Source organism: Apteryx rowi, unplaced genomic scaffold, assembly GCF_003343035.1.
Source record: "Apteryx rowi isolate R43461 unplaced genomic scaffold, aptRow1 scaffold_152, whole genome shotgun sequence".
NCBI lineage: Eukaryota > Metazoa > Chordata > Aves > Apterygiformes > Apterygidae > Apteryx > Apteryx rowi.
Genome location: NW_020447775.1, coordinates 1295908 through 1319394, shown reverse-complemented (window position 1 = coordinate 1319394; position 23487 = coordinate 1295908). Strand labels below are relative to the sequence as shown.

The following is a 23487-nucleotide window of genomic DNA, read 5'->3' as shown; positions in this document are numbered from 1 at the left end:
GCAGCCGGCTGCGCCCGGGGCTCGCTGCGGCAAACCCGGCGTGAGGCGGCCGGTGCCGCAGCGCTACGGCGGCGCCGCGACCCCGGGCCGGGGGAGGGTCCGTGTCCCCTCCCCGCACCGCCCCGGTCCCGCCGGTGAAAGCGGCGGAGCTGGTGGGAGCCTTGACGCTGCCTGCCAAACCCTCGAGAGCGGTGTCTTTTTTTTGGCCGTTCCGAAATTCACAAGTTAGCCGATAACCGGGGTGTCTCCGTGATGTGAATCATCTTTTCGCATATATAGTAACAAGTGCTTGTGACTCAGCACGCTGACAGCTTGCAGGAGACGGATTTTTGGCAGCAGATACGCATAAAGTGGGGATGCTCTCGAAACCGTATGTAATGTGTTTGGGATCCTTGGCTTCTTTGCAGAATTGCTTCTTTTTGTCTCACTCCTGTATTTGAGTTAGACCAGTGGTAGGTCAGGGTTTCGTTTTTAAAAGCTGCTTGTGAAGGGTCTTGGTGCTCGATCATCCTACCTGCTCAAATGTAGAGTCACACGCAGTTTCAAGGGATGCAATCGTCTTTCTCTGCGAGTCGCTCTTGGTCTGCTTCTCTAATGCCTATCGCTTTGTTGGTGCATGCAATCCATGCAAATCTACCTCCAGTTAGTCATGTTAAAAGAGGGCATAAACTTTTGACAAAGCTCTGTGTGATATACAAAACTATAATTGGAAACAATCATGCTCACTTCTAAATGTATAAAAAAAAATTAAAAACGACTAACTCCTTGGAAACCAACACAAATTATTCTTTATTTTTAATTACTGCTGTTCAGAGGGATCATAAGTTTATAAAGGGATAGAGGTTGAGTAGGCTAGTTTGATAATATTTCTGTAATCTAACTTGCTTAATTTTATTTTCATCCAGTGTGTGCCACTGACTTTGAGACTTATTTCCTAAAGCCTTAGGTTTTAGGACAGTTATTTCTGCATTTCTTGGAAACTTTCCCTCTGTTTGAGATACCACTTCAAAATGGCTTGATAGTTTCTGGGCTGGGAGGAAGAGCGGATAGGCTGAAGTGTGTTGCATCTTACTGATTGACAGTTGTTCTTTTTGCAAAAGAACTTCACCTCTACTGCTTTCTCCAAAGGAGAACACAGCATGAAATTACTGGTTCTGATTTCACAAAAATCAGATGTTCAGTATGTGTTCTCCTGGGTTCTGCTTTGCCAGCATGGCTGTTTTCTCTGTACTAGTGCAAATCATGTTCAAACAGCTGTTAGATACTTAATATCATAGAATGAAGAGGTCCAGACTTTTTTTTGAGAGCAAAGAAATAGATTCACAACTAATCAGAACACAAACTTAAGCAAGTCAAACTACTGTGGCCCTGCTTTTGGAAAAGTTATGGACAACTTTGAAAATAAGTGACTCTTTGGAAGGGCTTGCCCTTAATTTTTAGTAGTTGATTTTTAACTGATAGCTTTATCTGTGTAAGGATGAGATATGCTCCTTTGACCCTTAACAAGCTGCAGAGTATATTGACCTTTATGGAGATCAATGTCTTTATTGGCTTTCTGTATGAATTACGTTGATTAGAGATAACTCTTTTAAAGTCTTAAGTGCATAAAACTCTAGTGAAACTCCTGTGTAATGGAGTTTAGCCGAAGTGAGGTACTCCTGCTTGTGGGGGCAGGGAGAAGGGTTTCTGAGCTTTTATGCACTGTACGCAGACTGAGCGTGTGTTTAAGTAACAAAACTATTTTTACAGGATTCACTAGCTCCTAGTCTGGTATTTTTTTATAAAGTGAATTTGAATGTGCTTAGGTCTACTGTTCTTTACATATCCATGCTTTCACCAAACTCTAGAGCAAGGGCTTAGAAAAGTAGGTATATGTTTAAAAAAAAAAAAAAAAAAGAAAAAAAGTCAGACTAAGACAGTTTAGCACCAAAAAAAAAAAAAAAAGTAGCTGGTATAACTAGCCAATGTTCTGATTGTCTCTGAATAGTCTGTTTTTGCTCTTCATTTGATAACCTTTCCATCTGTTCTGTTTTTTCTACCTGTTCACCTTCATGGTTCAAAGTTACTTCATATCTCTTGTCTCTTAACATCACTGTTTGGCTGCCTGCCAAGCCACCTGGTTCTCTTCTGGCTGCTTTCTTGAGCTCATTGTGCAGCTGCTGTTTTGCTATGTTTTCTTGATTATTCCTCCTCTATCATTGCCTCTGGATCCATAGGCCAACCTGTATTTTCTGTGTAGAGTCTCCCAGTAAATAAATGCAGGTCAGCCAATTTTTGGTAGCTTTTTCCTCCAGAAAGTCTTTACTTCTCCCATTGGTTTGTAAGAAAAACCCAGAAAATTACTTGAAAAAGCAGAGATGAGTGTCAGGTTAGCAGTAAGAACTACATTTTAGCTATTTGGATCTGTCACGGCTTCCTGGAATCAAAGCTCACTACATGGTAATATCAAATACCTACACTTCAGCGCTCTGGGCATTATGAAGGACTAGATATTTTGTGAAGGAAATGACAATGTCAGAGGTACTACTATTTAAATTCTAGAGTTACTGCAATAAGTTGAGAAAGTAGCATGCTACAGATACATTTCTTAGCTTTTCAATCTATACTACCTCATCCCTTTACTACTAGCTACTATATTTGGATTATATCTTTTTGAAAGGTGTCTATTTTTAATGGTGAGGGACAAGTTTTTCAGCAGAGCTGATTTGCATTTCTGCTTTGCAAGTGAAGCAGGTTTCAGTACTTTTTTTCGTACAGTGGAGGAAGGAGAAGTAATAGGGGAAAAAAATCTATACTGCAGGAGGGAAATAGGAAATTTTGATAATGAGTGTATCAAGAGCAATGAAGATGCAGAAGAACTGTAGAAGATGCAAAGAAAATGTAGAGTTGAGAGGACTGTTTTCTTAATGGAGCTACTTGAAATTAAGGAAGTTAGTTTCTCTAATCTAGTATCTATCTAGTGTGTTAACCTATAGAATACTAAAATGCTGCCACTCTTTCTCCTGTCAGGACACAGTAGTAAAACAGTAATTAAATGGAAAGCTAACATGTATAATTCCTTAACTGAAACACAAGACTCCCTAGTTTGTGTCCGTCTTGATGAGATTTTTGATGGTGATTTTATTCTTACCAAATACACGATCAATTTCTTTAAACTGTTCTAATTTTAAAATTTAATTCTACTCTCAAAATGAGTTAAGAATGATAGTGTGAGTATGACTTTCACTAATGATGCCGTAGCATATGTATTATGGTTAAATAGCAAGTCCTTCTAGCTGCCATCCCAGTGAAACCTGATCCTAATTCAAACTTAGGGCTTTATCATCTTGTGTATAATCAATAGAAATGCCTAAATTCAGTCTTGCTTTACCTGTACCTTTGACACTCCCTTATTCACTGAGCTTTTAATGGATCTAATTAGTCTTGCAGTTGGGTGTTTTTTTTTTTTTTACAGTGCTTGGGGGAAAAAAAAAATCTTTCTAGGTTTTTAGCAGTAATATTGATAGGACTGTGAATGAAAGGTACCAGTGCCAAATAAGGGGAGCTTTAATAAGCTTATGAAGAGCTTAGTAAATAGAATAACATGAGAACTGAATGGGAATAAATATGATATGGTAGAGCTTAATATTTTGAGAACATGTATCCTGTGAAAGCACTCTTGGGGTACGCTTTAATTTTATTATGTCTAATAGCCAGTGGCGCTCTGAGGCATTTCTTAATTTCAAGTGGATCTCTACCTTAATTTGTTAGGTTACTCATGTCTTTTTAATCATTAGCACAGGGGCTCCAGTCCAAAATGGAATATGAAAGATTATGGTGGTGAGTCTAAGATGGCATGTTTGCTAGGTAAGATCAGTTTCACTGCACAAGGGTGTGAAGCATGTTTTGCTGTTTTCCTGCTTATGTGTGCAACAAAGTATATTTGACAAGACTCCAGTATCACTTTCTAGTTGGGACTTTGTCAAGTTTGTTAGTTATCTGTTTCCCACCACCTGCGGAGCTGAAACAATTTTATACGCTGCCCACTTTGTTCCCGAATTTGAAAGTAAATTCCAGTATGTCCACTTTGCCTCCTAAACAGTTTCAAGATTTGCATTGGTCAGTGATATCTGCCTTGGTCATTTAAGGGATATCAAACAAGTGTGATGTTTGTTGCTGAGCTAGCGGTAGAAAAATATTACTCAGGTGCATCTGCTCTCACTTTTTCCTCAGTAGAAATTATTTGCTGTAGTCAATGTTTTCTGCCAGTTCTGTCTTGATCTGAAGTCCTGTAAATACATAAGTTAACAGAATTCTAAATCTGTCTTAGTTACTTCAATCTAGTCATAGCTTGAGCTGTACCTGGATCACTAAGAAGCATGAAGCTATCAACTCAGTATTTTTTGTTGTTGAAGCCTTATGTTGTGAGGTATTGGTAGTCTTATAATAAGTGCTGTTTCTCATGTTAGCGCAGACTAGTCATTCACAATAAATGAATGTGAAATATATATTGGTGCATTTTTAATATAGAGAACGTGCTCTTCCAAATTAGCTGAAGAACATTATCATTCTCTTCGTAGAGGTGGCCTCAGCAACATGTTGTTTCAATGCTCACTACCTGATGCCACTGAGACAGTTGCAGATGAACCACGAAAAGTTCTCCTGCGCTTATACGGTGCAATCCTGCAGATGGTGAGTATGTAGAGTGCTTTGGGAGTGGGAGGGTTTCTGTAGCTTAATCAAAATATGTTTGGAGATCTTCATCTGTGACACACTGCAAGTGTGTGCTGCTTTATTCACTTGGGAATGTGTCTTAGCAGTAGTGGGGTAGACTTGTAGGTTAAGATAGTTCTTTCTGTAGTTTGTTGTTGTCTAGAACTTACACTCCTTTCTACACAGATCCTGACTGGCGTGTATCAGCTGAAGGCTCATTTGCTGTCCATTTGATCAGTAATGTTTTGTTTATGTGTTAAGTTTGGACTGTGTGTTCCAGAACAGTTATTAAAATCTGCTTCTGTACAGTATGTAGGACTCTGGTATAACTAGCAAGAATGCAAGATTAAACCATTTAATATCTTAATCTTGGTATCACTTATGAATCCTTCTGAGATTAGTGTTGGAGCGTTTGTTAAACTTACTTCATACAGTGCTCAGGCATTTTATTAGAGACCTCATGGATATTTGTGTAATACTTTCTGGAAAAAATTATCTACAGTATTGGATTAAAATGAAGTGCAAACATCCAATACCATACAGCCATCTCATTCCAAAACATGTCTTCCCGAGTGTGTGATATGCCTTGTAGCTGGCATAGAATCTTAACAATGTGTTTGTTAAACACTCTTCCAATGTTACTTTTCCTTTTATTTGGTCAGTAAAAAAACAGTAAAATGTAAATAGCATTGAAATTTCTCCAACCTTAAGAGAAGCGGTTGGCAAATCTGTTTCAAATTCTAAGCTTTAATATTCAGAATATTTTGTGAAGGTGATCTCTTCCAAAGCTTACGGGCTATTGCTGTACAACTATACAACAGATCTTCTCTTGCCCTACACTGCTGGACCTTGACTGTATTGCAATGAATCATCATAACATAACAGTGTTTAACCTTATGAAAAATCACAGCTTCATAAAATTACATTTGGATGTTGGCAATTGTTTCTATTTGACTTAGAGGGTCTGGTTTTATTGTCCATTAATTTGTGATATTTTGCCAGTACTCAGTCGCTTTGAATAACCGATCCAATATCTGCAGGACATTGACTGCTCTTGAAATTTCAGCCCAGTCTTCCTGCTTCTGCTGCCTTGACCAAACTTACTTTCAAAATTTCATTGGATACTGTTGCTTATCTGGCTTTAAAATGTTCTTTTATTATATAAATAGCAACATTAACTTTCCCGTGGTAGCAAACTTTACCAGAAATATGTAAGAGTCCACTGATTTGAAATAGCATGGAACACTTTGCTACCTCACTGTATGTGTGTTGGGAAAGTTGAACATTTAAACAAGACAGCCATGTAGAAGTTCATTATTTCAAGCTTAAATACTCTTTCCTTTGGCTTAAGAGAAATCAAAAGTAAAGTGGAAAAAATGTTGATGAGAAACTCGACTGGTTTTCAAGATGATTCCTAGGGATTGATAAGAATTATTTATAATTATGAATGACTTTACTGTAATGTTGATATAATACATAGAAGGCTTGAGTAGAAAAATGGGCTGTAAAACTTCTGTAGTGTTAGAAATTCTGTTGCCCAAGTGTTGTGACGAAATGTAGTCTTTTCCTGATTTTTTTTTTTTTTTTTTTTTTAAGGAAAAGTAGACTAGAATTTAGTTGCCCTCCTTCCCTCAGGGTTTTTCTTAACTTGCCTTTTCTGTGCCCCTATTCACTGAAGAAATCAATAAAATTTTGGGCTCTAAAATCAAAGAACTAATTCGGTTTTAAAATTGAAAGTGTGTTCATAACTTTCTAACCTTTCTACTCTTGGTGTTGAAGGATCTTTTGAGATGTCTAACTTCCTTTATTTCCATAGTGGCAGTGAAATGACTGCTCTTGTTGGTGCAGTTCACTAAAGGTTAAGTAAGCAGAGAAAGTCCCAAGGTAAAACTTTCAGATTGCATTGAGGTTCACAATTTCTGTCAACAAACATTTGTCTCTTCCAGCCCCTATATCTTAAATGCAAGTTAAAACATAAGCAAACTGTTTTTTTTATTGGGGTATTTTGAAAACCTCACTTAGGAGTCTGATGAATTTCTGGGTGGCACAAGCAGAATCCTTGTTAAAAGATTAGCAAATTAGTCCATTTCCGTAATGTCACTTAACTTTAAAGCCCTATAGAAATTAAGGGACACTGCTTAAGTAACTTTTGAATTTTGAGGCCTTATCCTAAAATAGAGACTCTATTCTCAATTATTTTTAACTGCCACTGGGTATTAGTAGTTACCACTTGTTTGTTTGAGCCTTTGTAGCATGTTTTAACTCTTGTCCATTTTACTTTCTGTTGAAATTGGAGCACAAAACAAGTGATATCAGCTCCTTGTATTCCTTACTGTAAATACTATAGCGACCTGCACCAAATTGAAACAGACATACCTGACGAGTTTAAGTTCAAATTTTGAATAGAACAGAAGTGGAAAAAAAGATATCAGATATTAACTTAAGAATGAATAATACTGGCACCGTGATTTTCTTTGAGCCACCTTTTAAAGGAACTCTCGCAGTTTGAAAATAACCCCAGTTTGCTTATTATGAATCTTGGAAGACACAAATGTCAGTACATGAAACTCATCCAGTATAAACCATGCCAGTTGGCTAAAGCTGCCATGCAGGAAAGGCTTTGTGCCTTCCTCTGTCATAGCTGATATGTTTAAGCCAATTTTTTGTGTGCATGAATGTTTTGGGGGGAGTTGGGGGGGAGAGGAACTGAACTGTCTTGGCCATTATTATGAATGGTCTCACTGGCATGGACGTTTAAAAATCAAGGACTTCTCTTGAGTATATCCTTGAGCAGAACTTTTTTTTAAGACAAGTATTTGTGCTTGTGACAGGTTAAAGTACTAACCACATTAAAACTCAAATGTTTGAGGCACAATGCAGATATGTCATACGTTGGAAAAAGGGAAATGTCTTACTCTGCTTCTCTCATTTTTGCTCCAGTTTGGTAACTAAATTTAAAGGGGAGCATTAAAAGTAAAACTTCCTCATTACAAAGTGTCTTTAATTGTTGGCTATGTCAGTGTTATAACCACTGAAACAAAAGCTTCTCCAACAATATGCCATTTAATCTTTGGGCTTTAAGATTGGATTTCATACTCAGATCACTAGTGTTTCTACTTAAATTCAGAATAACTAAAACTTCTCACATGTTAGAAATGCCAATAGGATTTCAACATATGCTAGCATCTATCCAAAAAAAAGATGAATTTATTTGAAGTTCACCTATCAAAAGGTAACTTGGGGATTGATTCCCATTCTTTTACACATGTCAAAAGAACCTTGAACTCTGCTTCACTTGGGGCTCTGTTACTTTGCAACAGCCAAAACAAATTCTTGCTTATAAATGAGGAAAAACAAACCAGTATATCTAATATTCCCCTCTGGTGTCTCAGTTTCCATGTGAGCAGACACAAATAATTATAAATGGTTGCCACAGTTCTGTGGTAAAATTTTTTTTTTCCCATACCTGCCTTGCTGCCTTTTATTTTTTGTAACTAAATAAAATGCAGACTGCTGTTGTTACTGTAATTATCAACGTCTTCTGTGATTGTTGGTGTCCATGTTTGTTTGTAGCATGGAGTAACTACAAATCCCTGGCACTGGCAGACGGCTTGAAAGAAACCAAGCACCTCTTACGGGGATATATTTGTGTTGGGTGGAGTTAAGGGTGTTCTGGGGGTAATGTACCACTTTAGTTGTATATGCATGTGTTCTCTGCTGCAGGCTTGCCCATGCGATCGTGCCTAGAGCACTCTGGTTTCCAGGTGACAGACACGATTCACGGTATAGTATGAGATCTCTGAAGTTGGAGCATTCTCTACAGCTTTCATTTTCTTTAGTACTGGATTTCATTGTTTAAAAATAAGGCTTAAGTAGCACCAGCTACTGTCTGTGCATCTGAATGTTTAGAGCAATAATAAAATATCAAAATATTGCCCCTTCCTTTCCTCTGCTCCCTCATAAGAGAATGGTAACTTGAAGTGAAGAGGATTAGAGATGTCCTTGTGGCTTTTGTAGGACTCGCACTGGAAATTCTTCTTTATGCTAGATCCTAGGGCTTCAGTAAACTAGTCTCAGTTCCTTTAGGTCTGGCATAGATCAATGCTCTAAGGCAAGTTCTCAGTAGCAGAAAGAAAATCCTTGCTGAGTTATAATTATTGGCTTTCCCATACCTAGCAGTTCAGATCAGCGTCTTCCAACAGCTTCTAGAGTTAAGAAAAAATTTGACCATATGGATTACTTCCGTAACTTCTCAAGCAGTTCCTTGTAGTGTTATAATTCCTTGGGATTTGAAAATACTGCAGTACTCTGTTTCAGATCCATTTGAAAATTACTGACTAAACTCAGGAAAACAGACTTATAATGCAGGATTTAAATGTACAGACAGAGCTAATGGTTACTTTGGAAAAAATTGCAAATTCCTCCTTCCCTTTTACAAAATCTGCTGTCAAGCTTCATTTGGGGTTTTGTGGTATAGAGTTCATCTTCCAGCTACAAGAGAAATAAATTTGGGGCCTTAGGGAGAGAATGATGAGTAACTTGGTTGGGCCTTGTCAAACTGCCATATCTGGCTAGTGTAAACACTAGTCATCTTTTGGTGACAGATCAGATAATGTGGAAGGTCTTTCAGTTCTAGGACTTTGATCTCATACCTGAAACACAGTGCCTTAAAATGAATTTTAAGTGATCAGTGTATCAGCTATACTAGCTGTCCTCAGTGATGCCTCTTGCCTAAAATTTTAGTAAGTTTTCTTAATCTGCTTTGAAAATAAACCTTCCCACAATAACAAAAGCACTGAAACGATAATGCTACAAACAAAAACAAAGCGATAGCTTATGCTCAAAGATGCAGAGCACATGTCCTTTCTAGTTAATATTTCCATGCAGAGAGGGACTGATAAGAACATCCAGGAGGTTTTCGATTGTTCTCTTATTGGGGTAATTAAAAGTTATTCGCTGGTGTTGAAGGAAATAGCTCCCAAAATTGGACTTAAACTCCAATAGCTCACTTCAGTCTATAGGATACTGAGTTTTTCATTCTTTTGGACAACAGCTTGTGAACTAAATGTGTATATCAACTACCTCATGGTATGAGATGTTTCATTTTGAACCACTGTTCTCATAGGTGATTGCGTTGTCAGAAAATAATCAAATCAGTACTTTAACATCTGTACTTTTAAACTCCTATTACTTAAAATTGCATCCTGCTTACTTCATATTCTCCTTGACCACACTTACTGGAGACTTACCTAATTCTAGGCTGAGTGTATGGCCACTTGTGAAGACTGATCCTCTCCAAGCTCCCATTCATATTTGCGAGTTATTTACAAATTACTTTGTGTTCATTCTCCTCTTGACACTGATGTTCTGTGCTGAGGGAACAGAAAAGAGGAAGGGATGCTGCAGAAGTCTGCTTTTCTGATGACTCTGCAGTACACATCCCTAACTGTCTCTTTCTAATGGCACAGTAGATGCCATAAAGATATCTCCAACGCTGATTTGAGGTGTACTCAAAGAACTGGCTAGCCTCTTTATACAGTATGACTTTTGGAAAGTGGAAGCCAGTTCAGGTTCTAGGGAAAAGCCTAATCCGCTTACCTTCTGATGAACTGAACCATTCTGAGAGCACCATTAATCAGGAAAGACTCCTGGATGGTGAGTAACTTTCTGACTGTTCAAGAAAAATCAGTAAGATGCAACAGTGGTATTGATGTAGGACATGCTTGTTCAGAGAAGCCCTCTGTAAATGACTTAAATATTATTGTGTAGTTGCACATTTAGCCTTAGTGGATGTATTTTGACTTTATTAATTTCCTTGAAAGGAATAAAAACTAATAGTAGTTCTCATATTGTCTTGTTTTAAACTTACTATCCTAGTGGAATGGGAAGTACTTGCTGAAAGACCATCGATTCATGTTAACTATACTTCTTCTATAGCTTCTGAAATACTGTAACTGCATAGCTTGTGTAAATCATTAGCTTGTTGTATGGTACTTAAGGCAGCTCGTGTTGCTTAATTGTATTGTTAAGTTCATACTTCCACCCTTGTTTTGGACATGTTAGAGCTTTGGAACAGAAAGGTCTGCACGTGGTTCTATGAATCAAATGCTTTTATTTAGAAGGTGGAGATGCAGGCTACCTTTATGGGCCTCTAAACCTTGCCTGGTTTAAACAGCCAACGGTGGAATTGCAACATAAATAGCAGCCACAAACTGTCACTAAGCAGATACTTGCTTTCTCTCCTCCTTACCTTCAGACCCTTTAAAGGACAAGGTTTTTATTGCATCTTGAATTTTAAATGTGTAGCTCTATTAAAAGTATGTGCCATTGAGGGTTCAGTTGCTGAGGGTGTGGCTTAATACTCTGAAACCGCTTTATAATGACCGTTAGCAATCCTAGCGCGATACGTTACGCATGGGATGGGTTAGTTTTGCTTGTAGAGCGCAGTTCTTAACAAGACATCTCTAGTTTACGTGGGTAATTCATTTGAAGGAAAACTTGGATTTGCACAGCTAGTGGTATATGTACAAATGGCCTAGACAGCATATTACACGTGATGAAAATCTGTTCACAAAAAGCTTATAGAATTTTGGAAAAATGAGGTAATAGGAAGAGCAAGTGCTTTGCAAGCTTCAAAATGCAACTCTACTAATAGTCCTTCTAAAGTTAGTCTGTAATCTCTAAAGTGCTTTAGCTGCAGGAAGAGTATCTTCCCAGATGTCATGCAGAGGGACTTAATGTTCTGATAATGAAAAATGTTCCTCTAAACTTGCAATAAATTGAAATCCTGTTTTGAAATAACAGGAAACAATAAGAAAAACTGAAACCCAGCTTCCGGGCTATTTATAGGAGTGGCTTGGACTCAGTGGCACATCCTTTTGAAAGGTTTTGGAATCAGTGAAATAGTGTTGTGGTCAGAGGTCAGATGGATACTAGCGTTGTAGCTGTCACAGATCAAGAGAATGTTGAGTCATCTAGTTAATTATAGCTGGCACTTCTACTCCCCTTGTTCTGGTGGTTGCAAATTAATCATGTTAAATTTCATCTTCTCACTGTGTTTGCTTTTTCTCATTCATAGAGGTCCTGTAATAAAGGAGGGTCTGTACAATCTCAGAAGGAAAATGACTTGCAAGTAAGTAACTGAATTTGCTTGTCTTACAGAATTTTGCAAATAGAAATGTGGTGGTCCTGCTTGTTCTAAACTAGTCGTTACTCAGCCTGGTGTCTGGGCTGCATTTTTAGAATCCGTAAGGAGTAATGGGGAAAAGAAGTCTATTTGTTCATAGGAGTAACATAGCTATATGGGTATGTGTGTGCGCCTTGGGAAGACTTAAGCATCCAAGTTAACAGGAACCCCTCCCCTGCCAAGGCTGCCCTAACGGTTTCTTACCAGTCCTAACACTGATATTACTACTGCTTTTCTTGATGCTAGGCTTCTTTCTGTAGTCAAGGGGGGTCCATACTCTGCTTTATCTAATGCCTATTTTATATTATATCACTTGATTCTTCAGGATGAAGTATTTGGAGCTGGAAAGACTTTCCTTTTGAACATGTTTTTGATTAGCATAGTGCTTGGATCAGCCATGCTCTGCAAATCTTAAAATTCTTGCATTTGGAACCATTTCTGCTCACCCAGCATAATGTCTAGTTTAGTGTAATTTAACGTAAAACGTCATCCAAACAAAATTTGATAGTTCAGATTTTTAACCTGGCAATTTTTCTCCTAAGTAAGGAGTACTGCTGCAGCATGTTAGCCAGATGCTTTGCTTGTATGCACTATCATTTTTCAATTCTGTAATAGTTTTGGCTATGATCTGAGAGGTGACAAAGTACATTTTACTCCAGTTTGATAAGTGCTGCTTTTTCCCCCTCATATTTCCTGCCCTCTGAGCATGCCATCTGAAACTCCTCAGTTCAAGTGGGTGGGTTTTTTTGTGAGTGTGTCCCCCCGGAGTTGAACTGAGCTTAAACTGGTTTTTTTGGTTGCTGAATTGCTGCTTTTGAAGTTTTGTTGAACTTTCAAGTTTACTGGAACAACTTCAGTCAGTTGAACTGAGACCGAACTGAAAAATGTTCTGGTTTGATTGTTAGGTTTTGTTCAGAGATTAAGAATGGAGGTGGCTTTTTTACTGGATCTTTTAGTTAAAAACAAAAAAATTTCTGAAGCTATGAAAGAAAACATAACCCAAACAAACCCCACCCCGGTGCCAGCAACTCAGAAGTCTTGCAGTACAGGAAGTGAGGCTTTGAACTTCAGAACTGTCCTGGTTTCTTGCCTGAAAACAGTGATTCTAAGTTCTGATAAATGCTGGTAGATTGTTTTCTGCTGTGAATCCCATAGTGCTGGAGCTTCTACTTCTGGATCAATGAACACAAGAATTCCTGTCACGGTGGATTTGATAACTTTCTTGAGTCTGGGTAAAAATTCTAGGAAGGTTTGGTCAGGGGGGTTAATAGCATCCTTTGGGGAGAAGGATAACCTCTGGGCAATCCAGAAATGCTCTAGATAATAGATTACTGGCAAAAGCACCGCAGCTATTCAGTACTGCCTGGTGTTGTACAGCTGTGATGAGACAGGATGGTCTTCTGTCAGCTCATAAGGCCTTTTAAAGAGGGTTATAAAAATCTTACGTAGGGACCACTATAGCTGGTGATTTTTCTCAAAATATTACTTTCATGTGTTTTGTAGTGTTTTTTGTTAAAGAAAGAATAGAGCAAAAACTTCAGTTCTAGCTGAAGTATTAAAGGCTTTTGATCTGTCCTTGCCTGAATTGGAGTAGCATACTAGAAGAGTCGTGTAAAGGCTGTTTATAATTAGTAAGTTTGAAATGCAACATTTGGGATGAAGTATTCATTTAAAAGTGAGTGGTCGGTCGTATTCTCTCCAAAAGCTTGCATTAAGTACAAGTGCTCGCATTTATATCTGTTAGTCTAAAATAGAGCTTAAAGTTAAAAGAGCTTCAGAGCTTAAACTAAGACTGTTGACTTGGCAGTGTAAATATATTCAGAATATTTGAAGGCACTGAGATATGTAATTAGCTGTGCATGGTCCTTTTAAAAAAAAAAAAGTCATCAGACTGTAGATGAACTTTTAACTGAAGAGTTAAATGTCTGGATTTAAGTGTCTCTGTGGCTGTGATCTGGGAGGAGACAAAGTACATTTTACTCAATGTTGATAGCAGTGCTTTTACTCATGTTTGATAAATGACATGAGAAAATCCTAACCGTTAATACCTTATTTCCCCACCTACACTTAGCAGTAGGGGTATGAAATGGAGACTTGATAAAGGTTCATCAGATACTGTTGTGAAGCAGAAACTTTGGCATCTGAGATGTCAAGGTTAGTGTTATTCCAGAGCTCTCCTTGGGCTTGTTCTCAAGTGGACTAATCTGTTACAGTACAGGGGGTCCTTTTGGTGCTCTGTGTTAAGCTTTTTTGCCTTCTGAATGCTCTGGGTCTGACTCTTTAAACTTGAATATTCTTATCGTTCTGCTGCTTTTGGACAGCCTGTACTTTTCACTTGAGGCAGATCTCTCCCAAGGAGAGATGCAGCTATCCTTGTTAATGTTGCTGAAACAGAAGTTGACAAACTTGCAAGCTTGTGGTTATGGACTGCTTTAATGTTCTTAATGTTGATTGTGTCTACTCTAATATCTCTACTAATAAAGCATGAGTTAATAAGTTTTCATCTGTAAGCAAAGGACTAGAGAAAACTATGGTCATAATTTTTTCTGAACCTTATTCTTGTTAATGGATTCTGACTTTTCTTTTAACTTAGGATAAAGTTATCAAGCTGTCTGTCCAAGGAATACTTAGAAGGGCTAAATGAGGAAAAACAAATTTTCTCCTATTCTGAAGAAAATGGACCACATCAGTAGGAATTAATAGAATATTTTCAGAGATGAAGGATAATGGAATAATTTGTTCTTGTGTAGGATTCTGTTCCTTTTTTGGTACTTGTATGGTCTTTATCGCTGTTATCCAAGTATCAAGAGTTGTATTATTACTCAGATGTGAAAATGAGGAATTGACCTCTGAATGGACACAGCCAGCAAAATTGCTGTAACCAGATTTTTGTACGTGGAACAGGCTAAGTTTAGTATCTGTGAATCATGGAAGAGACATTCAACAACTTGTATCGAATTTGATTTTTTGCTGGTTGGCATTAGGCTTTGAAAAGTTCAGATCATCGGTGGTGATGAGGGCATGGCCAAGGAGATGCCAGAATAGCAAGGTGCAGGGCAGTAACTTAAAAATCTAGCAAGGGTACTGCCCAAAGCTGGCTCAGGAGTAGAATTTGTATGAAGGGTTATCTGCTCTCTGTGACTGCACTGAGTAAAGCAAAAGGCTTTGAATCCAAAATACCTGAGAACGGCTTTCGTTCTTCATTCTATGCTCATTTTTTACACTTGTAAATGTCATGGGTCAGGCTCTTTTGAAATGAGTTGTACAGACGTGGGCAGAGTTACCCCCTTAGTAAATCTCTGGGATTTAAGTGCATCTGGATTGCTGTTGACATATTTGCTAGATGTAGCAGTATCTTTGTACTGTTGCTCCTCTGTTTACATAAAGCTGATCTTACTCATGAGGAAAGCTACACTTCAGTAACTTTAACTGTATATGAGACATGTTTTGTATTGTTGCAGTTAATTTCAAATCATTCATGTTTTTTTAAAAGAGAAAAGGCTAGCTGCCAAGTGATTGGGATGGACTGAATTCACTGATGTAAAGAAAATTTTAAAACAACTTCTTAAAGCTTGTGGTGTGTTTGCAGGTGGGAAAGGAGGAACATTTACTCAGACACACCTTCTTAGCAGGAGTTTATTTTTATTCCTAAGGGTAATAGTCTGTTAATTATTCTCCCCCCTCAAAAAAGAGGGAAGATCTAAAATGTCCTTAACTGAAACAAATCCTAATTCCTCTGAACAAAAACCTGATTAGTTCAGTCACTCACTTTGTTCAGTTGCATAGCTGAAATGTCCTGTTCCAAAGTGTGTGAAGGTAGCTAAGCAGAATATTTGTAGTGTCTGAGCTATACTTCATTAGGATAAACTGCTTTAGAAAAAAATCTGCAGAGTTTCCACAGGTTAGGGAAGAGAGGGTAGCTTGTTATGGGGTTTTTTTGTTTGTTTGTCTTTGCAGTCTTCCTTTCAGCTGGCCCTAGCAACAATATCGGAAGTCATACAGATTTCCTCCCCCAGTTTTAGACTGCAAAGCTCAATATTTGTATTGCTCCCATGCTAACTACAAATTGTTAGTAGTCAAGAATGTTTGGTTAATAAAAGGCTGAGTCTTTTTTAAATCTAAACCCTTAACTTTCTCACTTTGAGACAGTTCAGCTCTTGGGGATACTTAACATGATTTCTGTGCAAGCCCCAGTTAATGCTTTAATTTTCTTTGTAGGGGGCAGAAGCCATGGTTCTGGAAAGTGTTATGTTTGCCATTCTTGCAGAGAGAGCTCTTGGCCCAAAGCTGTATGGAATCTTTCCACAGGGGCGACTGGAGGAGTTCATTCCCGTAAGTCCTGCTCGTGATTACAGCTACTGCTTCACAAAGTAGAATGCTTTAATTGATCATGACGAGACGGTCTCTGGACTGCCCAGAAAAGCAGGGATGTGGGAATGACATATTTGGCAGCCTGTAGTAACTGCTAGCTGTAATTTGATACAGTTACAGTGGGTGTTGGAGACCCCAATTAAAACTCATGCCAGGGAGATTTCTAAAAGCTCTAGCTGTAGGACAGACTAATAAATGAAGATAAAAAGCCTGTTAGATACCAAACACAGCATGGGAAGCTCTAGAGTAACACTTTCCATTAACAGTGACAAGAGCAAATGCTTTTGATATTCTTGAACACTTGTACTCAATCTGCTTTGAGGATATTCTTAGTGTGGGATATGATAATTCCTCAGGCCTTGATATAGAATAGAATTGACCAAGAGTCATAAGTAGAGCTGGGCTAGAGAAGCCAGCTTTTCCAAAACCAAAGGTTTGTAAGGTCATGACAACTTACTGCTCGAGTATTATTTCATGCTAGTATTCATATTTCTCAATTAGCTGTCTCTTAAGAATACTCTATTTTGTTACAGAGCAGAAAATTAAGTACTGAAGAACTCAGTTTACCTGACATATCTGCTGAAATAGCTGAGAAGATGGCTAGATTTCATGGCATGAAAATGCCATTTAATAAAGAACCTAAGTGGCTTTTTGGAACAATGGAGAAGTAAGTTATGCAATACTTTTCTTTGCTCTGAAGTATGGAAAGAGGTGACCTGTTGTAACCTTGATAAGCAAATCATTCATCAGGAGAACGGCTGAGAGTACAGTCTGCTTTCACTGCACCCAAAAACTGTTTCCAGTTACTTGATGACCTTGAAATTTGCCTTGAAAAACAAAATGCATTTTTGCCATTCTTGCTTAAGCTTTCTTCATTTTAGTGTTATTGGTATCTTGGTATGGAAAGACTAATGTACTTATGGCCATAAATGTTGTATGATGGCCTTTGTTTTTAACAGATACCTAAATCAAGTGCTGAGGATTAAATTTTCCAAGGAATCCAGAACTAGAAAACTGAACAAACTCCTCAGTTACAATCTGCCCCAGGAAATGAAAAATCTAAGGTAGGTCTGTTTTGTCTACCACTGTCTTCCAATTTGCACGGTTTCGGTATGAATTTGTGTATTTAAAAACACTGTACAGTATAATACCCCGTATGCATTTTACTTTAGACTGGAGATTTTGGGGGGTTCTGTAACCACCCTGAGCCTATCTCATTATACTGACTACAAATGGATACAGTCAGTTGACTTGCTGCTCAGTGAAATCCAAATTCTGTGTCCTGATCTTGTGTTCATAACTGAGAACACAGTTTTGCTAGAACTGAATAGCACTTCAAATTCTTCCAACAAAATCCATGTTTTACCTGGAAGTTGAACTGAACGTAGCGATTTTTGTCACTTACTAGAGATTATATTGCTGTTTTCTAGAGCTATGCTTGAAGCTACTTCATCGCCAGTTGTATTTTGCCACAATGACTGTCAAGAAGGTAAGCTGCTAATATTTCAGTGCCTTGCTCAGTGAGCAATTTTAAGCCTTTTCTGATCACTTGTTCGCTTTCTGACAGGCAATCACATAATCAAGGTACTGCCCTGGCAGCTGACCTGAAATAACTGCCTGTGTGCTCCCAGCGTGCAACAGCTGCGAAGCAAAATGCATTGGCTTCGGCAGCCCTCCGGGCAAATGAAGAGCGTGTGTTGTATCATAACTGGATTAAGCTAAACATGCACACAGGCTCTGTTAGTGCAGGTCAGCTGATGAAGGGAGCCTTGGGTGTTTCCTATTGGATCATACCCTTAGCTTTCTGCCACATATGTGAGCATAGGATGGACTTTAGCCTTGGAAAAAAAAAAAAAAAATACTGAAACAGTACAGTTAATGGCAAAAATGGAGACTAGGAGTCGGGCTCAGCAGTTCTCAACTTGCACTAGCAAGAAGCATCAGGGAAGCTTTATTCACCCTTTTCAGTATTCATTCCCTGGAAGTCATGGAGGGAACAGCATTTATTCTGAGCCAGTTCTCCAATGAAATAAGTAGTAGGCAGGGCTCAAAGCGGTGGTTTGTTGTAGTTTGGCTCTGTTTATGCTCCCTTTCACTGTGTGGAGGGTAAGCTGAGCTGGGAGGATGCACCATGTGCAGGGCTCTCCTGTTGTCGGGGGCCTGACCTTGTTAGCTCAGGCTGAGGAGCTGAGCCGCTGTTGAGCGGCGCATTGAAATAGCAAAGCGGCCAGTCCTTGGCTTTCAAGCTGTTAAAGAGCGGTTGTCATTCCCGTTGTTGTATGACCAGTGGTGGTGCTGCGCAGGTACAGGAGGTGCTGCATAATTCAAATCTCAGGCAGTGGAAAAACAGCTCAGCAAGGGCTGCTAAGGCTGGCAGTGTCACCTGATTTAGCTGTAAGCCACAAGCAGTGGAAAAGTAGGGCACCTGGGAGAGCAAATTCACCTTTCAACCTGTGCAGGGGTGAAAGCATTCTCGCTTTCAGCTCCAGAAGGTTTACATTGTGTATCTCATAACTTCCAGTGAGATGGTGTAAGGCAACTGCAACCTCACTTTTCCTATTGCTTTCCTGCTTGGATGTAAGGGGCGACTAGGATGTCTGAACAATGTTTCTTACAATGCAGTATTGCTCTTCTGCAATCTTCCTGTGACTTTATTGAATATGTTGTATTATCTTAACCTCTTTTAGGTAATGTCTTGCTTCTGGAGGGCAGAGAGGATTCAGAAAAACAAAAGCTGATGCTTATTGACTTTGAATACAGCAGCTATAATTACCGGTAAATCATTTTAGTCTTCCATTCAACAGGAAGGTATATTGCTTTCTACAAGCCCCAGTGAAAGCAAGTGCTGGATTGCTGATTATTTGTCTATTCTGATGAGTTGTGTTCCGCTCTATTAGTGCTGGGCAACAGGATGTAACTAATCAAAACTGTTTTGTTCCTGATGGCTGTGGGCATAGACCCAGCTGAGACAGCAGGGCCAAGCACCGGGGGCTCCCTGGTCCTCCAGGCTGGAGGGCTTGTTGAGGCACAAACGGCTCTTCCTGTTTGCACATCAATTTTTCTCTAGTAGAGATGAGGATGGTGGATCATGTGTATACATGTATGTAGGGCATCTTTGCTTCCCCGCTTATTTGTGCAGTCCTTTCAAACAGTTCTCATGTGCGCAGATATTAACAGCAATCCTAGGTTTCTCACTACATGGTTAACAAAAATGCTATCTGTTCTTCTTAACTTCAGTCATCTAATAACTGTGTTTAAGTATGATCTAAACATGCGGAGTCTTTGAGATGATTAAACATTGTCATAGCTGAAACATAAATGAAGCCTGAATCCCAATAATCTAGAAGTGGGATGCATTAAACTGATCAGTGTGACCTCTTTGTAACAGTGCTGATACATGGTTAGAGATGCATTAAAGCATACTTGGGTATTCTGCCTGCATTGATTTAAAACTTAGCAAAGTCCAGTGTTTTTATGTAGCTGGTGAAATTTTGATTGTTGGCTGCTCATTTTAGTTTAGTAATTGCTTTAATAATGCATTTAGAAAAGTGGCAGCCCAGCTACAGCTTTTCTACCTCTACTAGCAGAAGGTGCGGTAGGTTCTACTAAGTTGCCTTGTGTCATTAAAGCTGATGGTTTTAGGCTTGCTTAAATAAGAACAGATGGCTAGTACGCAAATATGGAGGAATTCAGTCTTTATCTTTTTTCAGAGGATTCGACATTGGAAATCACTTCTGTGAATGGATGTATGATTACACATATGAGAAGTACCCATTCTTCAAAGCTAGTTTTCTTAAGTATCCTTCAAAGAAGCAACAGGTAGGCATGTAGAAATAGTTAATACCTGTATCCACTAGCTTCAAATTTTAACTGTTCTTTTTATTTTGAACCTACTCTGCTCCAAAACCGTTGCTCCATAACTTAATTGAATATAATGCTGCTTATCCTGATTACCTCTGCTTTTAAAAACCTTACAAACTTCATCACAGCCATTCAGCATAGAACACTTACTTTGTGCCATCTAGCTATCTATCAAAAAAACAGTCCAACAGTTTTGGAATGAGTGCAGCTGTGAAATTAGTTGGCAATAGCAAAATGTCATTTGTTGCTGTAATATTAAAGAAAAGGCTTAAACTGAGCTTCCAAGTAATTAGTAGAATCACCAGTAACTTTAACTAACGCCAGTACTGTCAATGTTTGGATAAAATAAATGACAACTTATTAAAAGATGTGCCTTGTTCTGAAAGAGGCAAGCATGTCTTGAGCTCAGAAGTAATCTCTTTTCATCATTTGCTTTCTAGCTTCATTTTATCTCCAGTTACCTATCTGCATTCCAAGATGGCTTTCAAAATCTGAGCAATGAAGAGAAGTCCAAACTAGAAGAAGAAATGTTGATAGAAGTTAACAGGTAACTTACCTTCCACAGCTTTTGACGGCAGTGCGAACCAACAATATTCTGAAAACGGCTGTATGCTTGAAACTTTTATTGTGATACCTAGTATACTTCGCTGAGCAGAGAAATTCCAGCCAAGAGAGGTCTTGAGCTATGTCTATGTGATAAAGGAAGCCTGCCAGTTGCAAGCTCTAGATGTGTTGTATAGACTACTAATGGAGTGAACAAAATATTACAATGTGGGGAAGCTAATGTAATTATTGTATGGAATTACTTCCATAACGTCATACGTTGCTTTGTAATTTTCAGGTTTGCCCTTGCGTCGCACTTCTTCTGGGGTCTGTGGTCTATTATACAAGCAAAGATCTCATCCATTGAGTTTGGTTACCTGGTATGTTTTTAAACATATAGTTTCATTTAATTAAAAATGCGTACAATCATAAATGACCTGTAGCACTTTATCGGAAAAAGTGAAATAGCTGCCTAAAGATTTCAAAAATTCTCCCCTTTTGTTATATGGCAAGAGTAGCCTTATGTGTCAGACCTTGCGGTGGAATGACTGCCTTGCACTGAAGCGATCCTTTTGCAGTTGGGTCCTGTGCAAGCGGGAAGCTAGCACATGCAGTAAGTGCAAAATTGGGAAGTGAATAGTCAAAGTGCACGTATCCCATGTTGATATCCAGTGTGCAGCAAGACATCTACTCTAGGTAGCTTGTTGACCTTTTCAAATAGATCAGCTTAACTCTTGATACTGCAAAAGTATTAAGACTCTTATCAAGACAGAGTATACTGCAAAGTTATTACTTTCAGGTACACTGGATGTCCTGCAGGAAACGTTGCGGAAGCTACCTTTTTTTAGTGAAAGCCTGACCTTTTAGTTAAGAGTCTTTCTCTAACACTCTGGCAGCAGCTCTAGTGTTGAAATAGAAGACTTTAGGAAATTGTAGAGGCAAAAATCTCTCTGGAGAGATTATCTTTCCCAAATAAAGAGCTAATTTAACTCACCAAGAAGATGGATTGGGAAGGTAGCACAATTAATACCTTTATTATGCTTCCCCATCCCAAAAGAGAAAACACTCAGATGTATTTACAGTTACAGATGTATTGAAGTACTTCATAACATTCCTTATTTCTCTAGGAATATGCATTGTCCAGATTTGATGCGTACTTTGATCAGAAGAGGAAGCTGAAGGTGTGAATGTAGGAGGAGTGGCCTGTTGGTTACTGTACGAAGAGGGCAGCTGGACAGAACTTTCACTGTGCTTAGGCTACTGTATCTGTAACGAAGGTGTCACTGCCTTCCAGTTCCTTGGAAGGCAGGTGTACAATACTGAAGACTGTATAAAAATGATTTGTTTACAGTTTCATAAATATTTGGAATGAGATTGGGAGGCAAAAGTAAAATACAACAGTGCAATATCTTTAAATCCTTTTAATCTAGAAGGTATTTTATATTATGGGAGAAGCTTACAATTAAGTGTCAATACCACATGCATCAGAGGAAACAGTGTTACTGTGAGTACATTTTTCTGGGGTTTGACATAATGGCAAATGTTGTAAGCAGAACAGTTGTAAAAGATGATACATTGTAGACACTGCCTCTTAATGAGAAGGAGAAAAGCAACTGTAGGGGAGACAACTGTTAAACTGTGAAGTAGGCTTAAAATCTTACTGTGAGGTTAGGTTCAACATGCTCCGTGAACACTATCTTCAAAAAGCTGCTGATATGTTACCACACCACTTTAACCGTAAAGCAACTAAACACGTTGAAGCGGCATGCTTTAAAGTGTTATCTGCAAATACATGAATGTGTCTCTTATGCTGGCGTGCCTGTAAGGTGAAGTATGAATGAACTTTGGACATCCCGAAAGGGTTTGTCTTGAACTGTTCATTCCGCATCCTTCACCGAGAACATGCTTTATTGCCCAGCCTGACTGACTCTTACTATGCTGTGTCCTGCACAGGGGGATCTGTGGGCTGGCAGCACTAGGAAGAGTGCCTTGAATTGCTCTAGCTGCTCCCCCCATAACTGGATTGGCATTGACAATACTTGTAATTGGAGCCCATCTCTCTTCTTGACTTGTGTTGCCACAGTATATGGCTGTAAGGAATAGTAGAGCCAAAGACTGCGGAGAACACTTCAGGAAATTGCTGTTCTGTCCAACTAATGCTTAAGTGGCTTGGGGGGTGCTTTCCTCGTACCTCCCACCTTCATGTTCCAGCAATCCAGTAAAGTGGAGTGTCTTGTGGGGAACAATAACATGTATATTGAAACTTGAGTATAATCTGTGTACATGTCATCTAAAGATTTCTTTAGATTTTTGGGAACTTGTTTATTTTGAATGTTTTGTTTGTGCTTTCTAACACACTGTATTATAAATAATAAACTTTTAAGTCTACCCCTTTTCACTTGTATAGCAAATACTGTTTCAATCAGTTAACGTGCAGCATTTCATGTACTGTATAGCATAACTTGTAAAAGCTGTCATTTTATTCTCTAGTCTAGAGAATCATTTTGCCTACACTCAATTCTTAATACTTTATAATAAATATAAAGCACTTAAACATTATAGTTGATATTCTTAAGTCTTCATTGTAACTGAAGGATAAAACTGATGCTGTTTCTGGCCTTAATCTGTGCTGGAAATACTTTTTCTTACCTTCAAAGGCAGCCTGAATTCAACTTAGGCTCTGTGCCATGGGACATCCCTTCTATTTAAATGTATCTTTAGCATTTATTGTATAACTGAATGCTAATAGAAAGCATGATGCAAAAAGGCAGTTAAAGCAAGCGATGAAAGATAGACTGAAGTATTTTAGTGCTAACAAGGGTTTAGGTTTAAGC

At 38.6% G+C, this 23487-nt stretch overlaps 1 protein-coding gene across 2 annotated transcripts in view; it reads left to right on the top strand.

Moving 5' to 3' along the window:
- Positions 1 to 23207, top strand: part of CHKA (choline kinase alpha) — a 23951-nt gene extending 744 nt beyond the window's left edge. The window contains exons 1-12 of one of the 2 annotated variants that reach the window (XM_026059110.1): positions 3777 to 3846; positions 4560 to 4671; positions 11771 to 11824; positions 16097 to 16210; positions 16783 to 16916; positions 17209 to 17313; positions 17680 to 17738; positions 18937 to 19024; positions 19960 to 20068; positions 20551 to 20657; positions 20952 to 21033; positions 21781 to 23207. In XM_026059110.1, the coding sequence (XP_025914895.1) occupies positions 3836 to 3846; positions 4560 to 4671; positions 11771 to 11824; positions 16097 to 16210; positions 16783 to 16916; positions 17209 to 17313; positions 17680 to 17738; positions 18937 to 19024; positions 19960 to 20068; positions 20551 to 20657; positions 20952 to 21033; positions 21781 to 21840 (1035 nt within the window). In that variant the 5' untranslated portion in view covers positions 3777 to 3835 and the 3' untranslated portion in view covers positions 21841 to 23207. Of the gene's footprint in view, positions 1 to 3776; positions 3847 to 4559; positions 4672 to 11770; positions 11825 to 16096; positions 16211 to 16782; positions 16917 to 17208; positions 17314 to 17679; positions 17739 to 18936; positions 19025 to 19959; positions 20069 to 20550; positions 20658 to 20951; positions 21034 to 21780 lie in introns of those variants that run through there. The other variant, XM_026059109.1, reaches the window with a different exon arrangement.
- Positions 23208 to 23487: the final 280 nt, after the last annotated feature.